The sequence below is a fragment of the Cucurbita pepo genome, chromosome 13, assembly GCF_057944985.1.
Source record: "Cucurbita pepo subsp. pepo isolate OVF chromosome 13, ASM5794498v1, whole genome shotgun sequence".
Lineage (NCBI taxonomy): Eukaryota > Viridiplantae > Streptophyta > Magnoliopsida > Cucurbitales > Cucurbitaceae > Cucurbita > Cucurbita pepo.
The window spans coordinates 2,983,691-2,994,962 of record NC_141810.1 but is presented as its reverse complement, the minus strand read 5'-3'; the positions used below and the strand labels follow the sequence as shown (position 1 = coordinate 2,994,962).

The 11,272-nt window shown below is 36.7% G+C and overlaps 2 protein-coding genes across 3 annotated transcripts; both read left to right on the top strand.

The window, feature by feature from the left end:
* Positions 1 to 6,875, top strand: LOC111808951 (E3 ubiquitin-protein ligase HOS1). Of its 2 annotated transcripts, XR_015411537.1 has the most exons (11): positions 1 to 294; positions 685 to 1,066; positions 1,317 to 1,451; positions 1,550 to 1,725; positions 2,589 to 2,993; positions 3,088 to 3,246; positions 3,958 to 4,452; positions 4,854 to 4,991; positions 5,387 to 6,066; positions 6,160 to 6,565; positions 6,675 to 6,875. XR_015411537.1 is itself a non-coding variant. In XM_023695204.2 (10 exons), exons 1-10 carry the CDS (start codon positions 181 to 183, stop codon positions 6,329 to 6,331), a joined length of 2,856 nt encoding a protein of 951 aa, XP_023550972.2. In that variant the 5' UTR covers positions 1 to 180; the 3' UTR covers positions 6,332 to 6,875. The 2 variants fall into 2 exon arrangements, 1 of the variants encoding a protein (XP_023550972.2); XM_023695204.2 differs by having other exon boundaries at positions 6,160 to 6,875.
* A 562-nt stretch (positions 6,876 to 7,437) lies between these two features.
* Positions 7,438 to 10,655, top strand: LOC111807996 (O-fucosyltransferase 30). Its single transcript, XM_023693746.2, has 3 exons — positions 7,438 to 7,883; positions 8,360 to 9,864; positions 10,382 to 10,655. The coding sequence occupies exons 1-2, from the start codon at positions 7,438 to 7,440 to the stop codon at positions 9,414 to 9,416; spliced, it is 1,503 nt and encodes a 500-aa protein (XP_023549514.2). The 3' UTR covers positions 9,417 to 9,864; positions 10,382 to 10,655.
* Positions 10,656 to 11,272: the final 617 nt, after the last annotated feature.

Below are 11,272 nucleotides of genomic sequence, written 5' to 3'. Positions count from 1 at the left end.
TTTTCTCCTCTCCCCCGTAGGAGAAGCTTTTCAATTTTTCTGTATGCGGAACTTGGAAGCTTCAAAACCTTCAAACATCTATAATGGCGTTCCTCCATTGACAAGCCCTAGCTTCAACTTCTTCACTATCATTCTTTGTCCTCAACGCTCGGGGATATTGTTTGCTTCTTCTCCCTCTCAATGAACAGGCAAATCGACGGTCACGCCGTTCCTTCGACATATACTAATGGCAGGGCTGCTTCAGCCTCCACTTCTTCGTCTCTGCGACCTGATTACAGTAGTCGAGCAGTACAGGTACTCGTTTCTTTCTACTAGTTGATGCGTTTATGTTGTAATGCTTGATAGGGAAACCCTAGCTATTTTGGTTAGCATGTGGAGAGTTCATGTTTTTTTGTGCTTTGATTTTTCTTTCCGGAAGTATTTCCGTACTCGAGTTGCTGCTGTTGAGTGTAGACCAACTTTTGCTTAAAGTTTCGCGAGTTATGTGCTTTAATGGTTGTTGTGGTTGTTATATTATTCAAAATTATTGACTGCCTGTCGAACGTTTGTGTTTGTGGATTTGACTGATTGATGGCAATGTATTCATTAAAATGATGCTTATCCTGTTAGACGTTGATTTTTAATTAGTCTGTTCATTAGGTGGTAGACTGTTTTTAACTGTTTTGATTATATTTTTAAATCTAGGAAGCGCTGAAACATTTGGCATCTATTGATCTGATCGAGTTATGCAATGAAGCAAAAGTTGAGCATTGTCGAGCTACAAGAGACTTGAGAAGCTGTGGACGGGATGTTCAGTTTGTGTTGAATTCATGTGGGCATGCCTCTCTGTGTGAAGAATGTTGCCAACGGTGTGATATTTGTCCAATATGCCGAGTCCCAGTTCCAAAAACCAGTGCTCGTCTTCGTCTCTTTTATGAGTGTGTTGAAGCTGGTCTCATTCCCAAGAATTCCAAGGAGAATCCTCCTGAGGAAGATGGGGAGAATAGAATAACTACAGATGTTCAACGCTTGTACTCCTTATTTGATATTGCGCTGGAAAACAACTTAGTTTCTTTAATCTGTCACTGTATCCTTATCAGTCTGACTATTGTGCTAGCATTCCACGTATATGTCATCCAGTTCTTATATTGTCCTCTTTTCACCTTACCGTGAAACACTTGTTGTTTCTCTCTCTTTATTTTCTTTTGCATGGGATGCCTTAAACAATCTAACAAAGTTGCGATCCGTTTTGAAGAAATACGCTTATCATCTTACTTTGTTAACTTGTGTTTAATCTAATGTTTAAAGTTCATGATTCCTTTACAATAAGTTCTCAGATGTTACAGATGTTTGTATGGATGAGAGTGCTGTATCAAGTGATCCTGTAATTGCATTCTTATTGGATGAAGTGGTTGTGAAGGATTGGTGTAAGCGGGCCTCCAGGAACATTATTACAGAACTTCAAGAAATATGTAAGCTAAATCTTGAAGATTTTGATTCCTTGTACCTTAATATGGCCTGCATACTGAATACTTATAAGCTTGTATGTATACTTTCCATTTCATTTTAGATAACTCTGGTGTAGAGGGAATGAGGTCTAGGATGAGCCTACTACTTAAGTTTTCGGTGCTGCTTGCTGGCATATCCAATGTGCTAGAAGTGTTAGACTCATCATTTAGAAGCTCTCATTCAGCACAGCTTGAGGACCTGCACAATCTTCATGAGGGCATATTGAAGATCAAGCAGGTTCAATATCTTTGGTAGCAAATACGGTTATCAATCTCAGTAGTTTTCTGCTTTACATTAGGACGTAGTTCTTGGCTGTCCTTAAATGAAATATGTGCTGGCCTTCAATTAACTTAAATGTCATTTTAATAGTTAATGTCACTGAATCCTGATATCTGGCTTGTTAATTAGTAGATCTGCTTTCTGATCAGTTGGAGAATACTAAATGGAAACATGCTAACTCAGTAGATATGCTAAGATGTTCTCCAACTTGAGAAAAACAAAGATAGCCTTTCCCAAAATTTGTTTCTCTTTTCTTCCTTTGATGAAAAGATATTATCACAACTCTGTATTCAATATTTCCTTTCACACGACTGAAAAATATTAAAATTGACATTCCTTAGTGAAGAAGGAAAAAAAACATTATTACTGGTTAGCATCTGGCAATGATAAGTCATCCAGGAGGTTGCATGTGTGATGTTTATCATTTTATCACTCTTCATTTATGTCGACTACATAGATGGTTTCTATCAAATTTATTATCGTTGGATAAGTAAACATAGGAATTTATAACCTGTAGAGACTAGACTCTCATCCATTGGCATTGAATGCTATTTTTTATTTTCTTTTGCCATAAATTTTCTAGGTTTAGAAAACAGATTATGAAGGTAAAATTAGATTATTTTCTCTTAGCTTTCTGTTTTTTCCCCACTTTTAAATAGTAAATGTTTGCAATTCAGTTACTGGTAGATCTATATGTCCCATGGAGGGTTAGCAAGAAGCTGGGAGATTAGAATTTTAGATCATCCTACTGGAACTACTGTCCCTTTTCTCACGATAGTCTTCATGTTAAAATACTTTTTGGTTACAATTTCTTTTACCAGCACATGGAGATTATGATGTGGTGCATAAGGCATCAGTTTTTGGAGAATATCAGGTCCCGCCATTCTAGCTTCACATCATGGCTTACTGCTGTTCGTGAAAGGAAATCTGCTGCCATCCGGCAATCATGGCCTGATGCTTTAGATGACTCTGCTGATTCCATTGGACTGGATGGATCTCTCTTTATCGAGGATGCACTGGGGAATCTTGATATAGAGCAGTGGTTCTCCCTAGATGTAGTGGATGGGTTAGAAATTGCATCTCTGGAAAATGATGGGGCCCCAGTAATCTTTAGATCTAAGATTGGGGGGAGTTCAGGATGCTACCCATTTGAAAATCTTCGAGTTGCTGTTGACGTCCTCTTTCTTCGTGGAAGTTCTGATGTATTGGTTGCAAAGGAAGCAATTGTATCCTTCTTTAGTGATACATCTGTTTCATTGCCCATATAAATTATATAATTGGCTAGATATATTCCTCTTTTTTTCTCCTTAATCATGGTAGCTTTTGTATTACTTGTTTGACCGCCACTGGACAATGCCTGACGAGAAATGGAGACATATTATTGAGGATTTTGCAGCCTCTTTTAGTATAACACGGCATTCTATATTAGAATCCTTCGTCTTTTATCTTCTAGATGATCATACAGATGAAGCTCTGCAGGTAAATTCTGTGCAATCTTTCTCCTGCTTGTCCTCATCTTATAGTTTCAGTTTTGCATTACTTATTCAAATACCTAAGATTTATGGTTATTTGCTGTGTAACTTTTTAATCATGGGATCTATGTTTGATAGGAGAGATAGACGATTGATTTAGAATATGTCTTACTGTGGTTCTAGTTCAAGACCAATGAATTAGTACTGACCCTAAAATTTCAAGTTATTCTTTGAAAAAAGTAAAATCATGCAAACGATGACGGAATTTGAGAGAATGGATTCAAACCATTGGCGATGTGCCAAGGATTTTGTATCTTTTGAGTTATTTGGTTACTAAATGAATGATAGGGTTGGGTGTTGTATTATCATAATAGTGGTTGTGCAAATGGTTGAATTGATGAATTCACTTCGATGTCTTCGACAGAACCCCATGGTAAGGCGAGTCATTAGTTTAACAAACTGTCCTACATGTGGGGGTCTAGTTAACCCAACATGTATACTCTAATACTGAAGTGAAGGATGAAACAGTATCACCCTCGTTGATGTACACTAGAGCAAGACAAGTCCTTTAAATTTCTGCCAATAGTTTAATCTAGTTACTCGAGAGTTTTTCTAGTTTCAAATTTACAGACTGCCTATTTCTTGCCGTTTCTGTAATGTATGACTGTCTTCTTCACATGCTAACTTCTAACTTTTCCCTGAATATGATATCATATAGGAAGCCTGCCGTCTTCTTCCTCACATTTCCGGCCCAGCAACACATCCTAAGATTGCTCAAGTTTTGTTAGAACGGAAAAATCCTGATACAGCTCTTATGGTTTTGAGGTGGTCAGGACATGACAGTATGTCAGTCCCAGTTTCACTTGTGGAAGCTGTAACTGGTGTCCGGGTGAAAGTGGAATGTGCACTCCTGACCGAAGCATTTATGTACCAGAAAATGGTCTGCAATAGGGTAAGAGATAGGAAAAAGTATGAAGAACATGAAGATGCATTTGGTAATGCTCAAAGCAAATTTAAAAGCTGGGAGGATTGGATGAAAATATTGGTGACTGAAATTTGTTTTCTTTGTATCCGTCGAAACTTTGTGGATAGAATGATTGAGTTACCATGGAGTTCTAATGAGGAAAAGCATCTCCACAAGTGCTTGCTGGAGTGGTCCACTGCACATCCATCATCCACTATTGGAAGTCTCCTATTCGTATACTATCTTCAGGTAATCTCTACATTTGCCCGTTATGACTTTTTAAGAAACCATCCCATTGGAATTAATCACTTAAGGAATACAAGGAACCAGATAAGCTATCAAGAAGAATAACGAAAGCAAACCGAACTATTGCTTCTTTTTAAGTTCTTTCCCTACATTGTACGTTCAGCAGTTCCTTTCCAACTAATGGACTGAAGAGATTGCTTTGTTTGCTCCAAAGAAGGTTGTCTCTTCTTAATGGTTTAGCTTACAGACATGTTTTATTTGTTAACTTTTTGTTGTAGTTAAGTCACTGTCATTTCTAGGCATCCTTTCGTCTGCGATTAAGCATGCATACTAAATTATCATCTTGAGATCTATTTTGCACACGGAGATGGCATATCATGAGGACTTTCTGTATATTCTTTCAGAGGTTTCGATATCTTGAGGCCTACCAAGTAAACCTCTTGCTTCAGAAAGCAGAACAAGGCTATCTTTCTGAAAATTCTGTTCATGAAGATGTTTTATCCAGGATGAAATCGACTAGTCACTGGCGAGCAGGATTGGTTGTAAGTTTCCCGAACCATGTTTATTTTATTGGGTGGTTGTTTGTCATGGGGTGAAGGCATGTTCTTTAGAAAACACTTTTCAGTGTAATCTAAACACCAGAAGTTTCCGGTTGAATGGGTTCTGAATTGTTGTTGGCTTGTTGTGGTTTAACATATTCAACCACAAAGGTTGAAGTATTTTATTGAAATCATTTGGCACCAACTCTAAATGTGAGGTTTAACCTCACGATCTAAACAATACTATATTTAATTGCAAAATCAATACAGCCATTTTTTTGGTCCTTCATAAATGTTTTTATAGTACTTTCTGGGTTCGCAACTCATGCTTGGTCTTGTTATTTCATTATTGTTATTTTTAAGTTTTTGATATTTAATTTTATGCCTCAAATGAACAGGATAAATTCATGGAGTTGCTACCAGAAGTCCAACAGCTGAAAATAAAATCTGGGAAGTTGCCCACGGTCGATGTTAGTTCCGAAGTGGAATCGTCACCAGAGGCTGATCCATCTGGGGTCCAGGAGCAGCACTTAAGTAGTATATTGATCCCCTCAACTAATACGTCTACTGTATCACAGAGAAACGACAGTCAATTTATCCTCAAACCCCCAGTTTTCGAAACTCCAGCAAGACTAGGTGGGACATCGAATCATTCCAAAGTCGCGAAGTTTGGCTCGCCATCGGTTCACAAAAGGCTGTTTAGTAGTAAGGAAAGAGTATCAAAGATAGGAAATAGCCTACACAAGAGTGTAGATTTTCAGGACATGTTTAGTTCCGGATTCCATCAAGCAAGTGCTATGAATATTTCCCCCTCAGAAGAAGCCACGAGAAGTTCAAGGCTCCTTCCAAATAGTCATGAGAAACTCTCACTGGATAAAGAGGAAAATGGAATTACTAACCAAGTTCGGAACACCTCTCAATATTCCCGTAGGATAACTGCTAACCCGACATATAATACACCCGACCGCAAGTTCGGTTTATTAGATGTTCCTTCAAGGAGAGTGCAGGAAAATGGATCTACTAAAGATAATGGAACTTGGAACATCTCTTCTTTAGATGATCCAATGGACATTTCGAGGTAAGAAACACCTATTTCATCCTCCCATTGCATTTCTTTTTTCAGTTTTCTTGTTATTATTTATGTTTATACTGTCTGTTCCAAAAAATTCAGTCATGGAGGAGGACAAGATTCTGCAGCTGATATTCGATATTCGAATGGTGCTCCAAGATGGAGGTCTGATGAAGCGAGCGATGAGGAGGAAGCAAGTCCTAATAGAGTTCCAAGCAGGGTAGGTCACAGAGCTACCCTAAGCGGTAGTAGAAGGACAAGGCTAACCAAGTGATAATGACCGTCATGTTCATCGGACAACTCGAGATAATGCATTTTATGCGATGTGGCGAGCTTGGAATCGGTTCAAAGACCATGAGAGTTGCAAAACCTTACCACCTTCAAATACTCTTGGCTAGGGCAGTAGGATGCAGTGGCTTGAATTTGCTGCTTCCATGAGAGATCGAATCATTTACAGCCAAAAGCTTCACGTTGCGAAGCTCGGAAAGGAACGAGGAACTCATTCGAGGTTTGCTGTTTGCTTCCCTTCACTCTCTATTTTCCATGTGAATTTTTGTATTTCAAATGTCAATATCAATAGCTTGATAATTTGATGAAATGAGTGTGTGTTTGATCAGGCCAGCAACGGGTGAGATTGGTTGAAAATATTTCTTGTAATGCCTCTTTTTTCCATTGCGAATATTGATAGAGAACTAATTTATGTGAGGTAAGAGTAGGACTCCCTCAATTTTGACATCTATATTTTTAGTGCAAATTTTGAAAATAATTTTTTTTTTATGTATTTATTAGATCTAAATTTTAATTTTTAAATTTTTTAATATAGCATTTTCTCTTAAAAAGTTTAATACATAAAATATTTCATGTTATAAATTATATGATATTGCAAACTAATAATTATACAAAATAGGTTTAAATGAATTGATCATAGTTTATATTCAACTTGTGCAATTTTTTACATTACTTAAAACTTTATTATCTAAATTTGTAATTTTAATTTTTAGAATAATAAATAATTTAATGTCTAGGAAAAAATGATTTTAAAAAAATTAGAAAAATGATTTAATTAACATTTTCCCTCTTCCGAGGTGCTTATAATTATAGAAAGGTAATTTATAGAATTTTTTTAAAAAAAATTAATTTCAAACTCATAAATTGGATCGATAATTCTTTTTTTTTTTTTTTGTAAGTTTTTAGCCCAAAAATTGGTCCCAGCTAATAATCCAGGCCAACTATGGATCCATTGTGAGCCCAACTAATATCCAAAGGCCCATTCCTTAAGGCCCACTAATGGAGAAAGGCGACACTGCAATCTCCTTTGTTTTTCCCCGTCTTCAATATCTCACCTCAGTTGCAGAGAAGCTCTGAACAGAGAGAAAAGCCATGAATATTTTCGGTTCGAGCAGATCTCCGATCAATGGATGGAACTCGAAGAAATCCAATTTTCTGCACCGACGTTTTTCTTTGCCTGTTCTCGCTCTACTCTTCTTCTGTTCCTTCTTTCTCCTCTACATGTTCTCCTCCTACTCTTCCTTCATGCCCTCGACTGCATTCTCAACTTCAAATTCGCGCCAATGCAGTTCCCGGATCTTAGATTTGGGGGAGAGATTTCTGTTTTACGCGCCTCACAGCGGATTTAGCAACCAGCTTTCTGAGTTCAAGAATGCAATTCTCATGGCCGGGATTCTCAACCGGACTCTCGTTGTTCCTCCGATTCTGGATCACCATGCCGTAGCTCTCGGGAGTTGTCCGAAATTCAGAGTTACGGATCCTGGTGAGATTCGGTTTTCGGTTTGGGAGCATATGCTTGAACTTCTTCGGAATGGAAGGTAATCATTTTCCCCTTGGTTTGTAGTTTTTTTTTTTTTTTTTCAGATGTCTTGATTTTTCTCTGGATTCATGAGTGTTCCGTTTGTTGGGTTGCTAGATTGATATGGAAGTTTGTTCTAAAAATGCCCCCGTTCTTTCAAAAGTTGTAATATTATCATTGACATTTCATAAACGTTGAAACTACCTTGGTAGAAATTTGCTAGAATGTTAAATGAAAATTGAGACTCGGTAGGAGTTTGAGGATTTCTTGGATCCCAAATTGGGACCACAACACAACACCGTTCCAAATCCCAATTTTTATGCAACGTTCAAACGAGTTTCTACTCCAAGAACAGGTTTGAAACTTCTATGAATGGTCAAGAGTAATATTGCAATTTTTGAAAGAACAGGGACATTATTGAAACAAAAAGGCAAAGTTCGGGAGTTCTTTGGTAATATTTTATGACATAATCTATGTATTTCAATTCTGTGGCAGGTATGTTTCAATGGCGGATATTGTAGATATTTCATCGCTAGCTTCTTACTCTTCTATTAAGGCCATAGATTTTAGGACCTTTGCATACTTATGGTGTGGAGTGGATCTGGAAAGTGTTTGTTCCAATGAATACAACCTAAAGCAATGTGGTCGTCTACTAGCAGGGCTTGATGGAAATGTAGACAAATGTTTACATGCTGTAGATGAAGATTGCAGAACTACAGTTTGGACTTACAAAAATGGTGAAGTTGATGGAGCATTAGACGTTTTTCAGCCTAATGAACAGCTTAAGAAGAAAAAGAATGTGTCGTATGTCAGACGCCGTCGAGATGTATATAGAGCCCTTGGACCTGATTCCAAAGCCGAACTCGCTGCTGTTTTGTCGTTTGGAAGTCTTTTTACTGCTCCATACAAAGGTTCAGAACTGTATATTGATATCCATGAAGTTAGTGGAGATCAAAGAATTAGTTCTTTGATAAAAAGCATTGAGTATCTACCATTTGTCCCAGAAATCTTGAGCGCAGGGAAAGAGTATATTGACAAGATCATAAAAGCTCCATTCCTTTGTGCTCAACTGAGATTGTTAGATGGGCAGTTCAAAAATCACTGGAACGCTACTTTTTTGGCCCTCGAACAGAAACTAGACTCTATATTGCAGGATGGTAATGAACCCGTTCATGTCTTTGTGATGACCGATCTTCCTGAATCGAATTGGACTGGAAGCTACTTAAGGCATCTGGCTAGGGATTCAAATCACTTCAAACTCTTTTTACTCAAAGAACACGATGAATTGGTTCAACGAGCATCGAAGAAAGTGATGGCTGTAGGACATGGCTTGAGATCAACATCCAGTGCATTTGGTCCTAGCAGAATTCATGATATGAAGAACAAATGTACTTCTGAGAGATTACCCGATATTCTCTTATACATAGAGGAAACTGTTTGCAGTTGTGCTTCACTTGGTTTTGTTGGCACTGCTGGCTCCACAATTGCAGAAAGCATAGAGCTGATGAGAAAATATGGATTATGTTCAGATCAAAATTCAACCCCATCTTGACATTTGACTTCGAACTTTAAATTCTTTAGGACGTCCACTGAAGTTGTTCTGTGTCGACTTAGTATCTCTGGATCATTTGACGTAGTCAATGCTGATGTACTTGGATTGAACATATGCAAACCATTTGATTCTGCTCGGTTTGTCATCCATTGAAGACTACTCGAATCATGCTTCGAATTTACCAGCATCTGGTTATGGTGGATTTCACTAACATTTGAATTCTTTAGGACGTCCACTGATGTTGTTCTGTGTTGACTTAGTATCTCTGGATCATTCGACGTAGTCAATGCTGATGTACTTGGATTGAACGTATGCAAACCATTTGATTCTGCTCGGCTTGTCATGCATTGAAGACTACTCGAATCAGGCTTCAAATTTACCAGCATCTGGGTATGGTGGATTGTACCAACATTGATCATCACATCAGTTTTCAAGGTTGCATTTGGATGTAAGTATACATACACTATCATATTCACCATGTAGAGGAAATCATATTGTACTGTCTGTTTTGTACAAACTGGATAGTTTAGGAGAGTCATATAGTTCCTTTAGAAAGATTGGATCTCTGTACCGCCTTTTGTCGGACTTTCGTCCCTTTGCCTCTTTCCTGACTTTTCAGAGGGATCCTTTACGACTGTAAAGAAGAAAGGTTGTTCCCCTTTGTCAACTTAGCTACTTAATATTCAATACTAAAGTCAAGACGAACGTTATTCTGAGCTATAAGAAGGTAAGCAAATGAAGGGAGGCATTACGGGCCAACTACAGTAGACTCGACAAATCGCTTATAGAATGTCGACTACCATGGTGGACATTCTTCTCCTCAGCCCTCCATGTGGGCTGTACCATTGTGTATTTAGAACTGTTTTGTTTCTATTTAAAGTTGTTTTCACTTGGGGATTAACTCCAGAAATGTTGGGCTTCAACTTCATATGAACTAACTTACAGTCCCTTTTTCCTTCTTCCAGATATTGGTCATCTTCCTTGATTGAGATGCATGGAGCTGGCAGCTAAGGGTATAGACAAGGAAAAATGGTCGGTTTGATCTGAACCGAGCGGGTTCCGTTTGTTCGTGTCCCTTGGCAGCTTGAGCCTAGCATAATGTCATTTTCTCCTTCCCTATTGTCTGCACAAGCTTTGTGCTCAGATCTGGTAAGGATATACAAAATCAATGTTTATTTTGTGAAGCTAAACTTTTGAAAACTTTGGTAATTAATATCTAAGTATATAAATACCTCAGAATTATAGGATTTATTTTACAATAAATACATTAATTTTTTAAAATGCTAATATGTAGTTTATATGAACAAATCTAAACATAAAAAAATATCAATTTTGGGAAAGCAAGTTAAAAGAAAAAGAAAATCAAATATAATTTTGGTCCATATAAGTATATGTATTTTCAACTATTCAAATTTTGTTTATTTTTTCGTGAAATCTCTATTATAGCCTTTTTTTTTTTTTTTTTTTAATTTTATTTAATTTTTTTTTTTTTTTTTTTTATACTTTTAATAAATTTTAAATTTAGTCAAATTGGTTAAATAATAATAATTTTCATGTTGAACAGTACACCGTATAAATATATTTTAAAATTTATAAATGGAATTCAAATGGAAGCTAATTTTTTATTAAAAAAAAGTCACACAAACAAATAATACTAAAAGAATCTTACCATTTCAAGTTATATTATCCGAAAACTATTTAACATTTAATTTAAAATGTTTAAAAGTTTCAAACATTTCTGTTACAAAAAAAAAAGAAATAAAAAACAAATATCATTTTAATTTCTATCTTAAAATAAATCTCTATTGATAATTTATGTTTAATTTCCAAATACACATTTACAACTTTTTTTATGA

What these genes read in the sequence shown, in the direction of transcription:
- LOC111808951 (XM_023695204.2), top strand. Translation starts at nt 181, where the DNA reads ATGAACAGGCAAATCGACGGTCACGCCGTTCCTTCGACATATACTAAT. An exon ending in ACTGGCGAGCAGGATTGGTT is followed by an intron (nt 4,992 to 5,386) that starts GTAAGTTTCCCG and finishes TCAAATGAACAG; the next exon opens with GATAAATTCATGGAGTTGCT. An exon ending in GATCCAATGGACATTTCGAG is followed by an intron (nt 6,067 to 6,159) that starts GTAAGAAACACC and finishes CAAAAAATTCAG; the next exon opens with TCATGGAGGAGGACAAGATT.
- LOC111807996 (XM_023693746.2), top strand. Translation starts at nt 7,438, where the DNA reads ATGAATATTTTCGGTTCGAGCAGATCTCCGATCAATGGATGGAACTCG. An exon ending in GAACTTCTTCGGAATGGAAG is followed by an intron (nt 7,884 to 8,359) that starts GTAATCATTTTC and finishes ATTCTGTGGCAG; the next exon opens with GTATGTTTCAATGGCGGATA.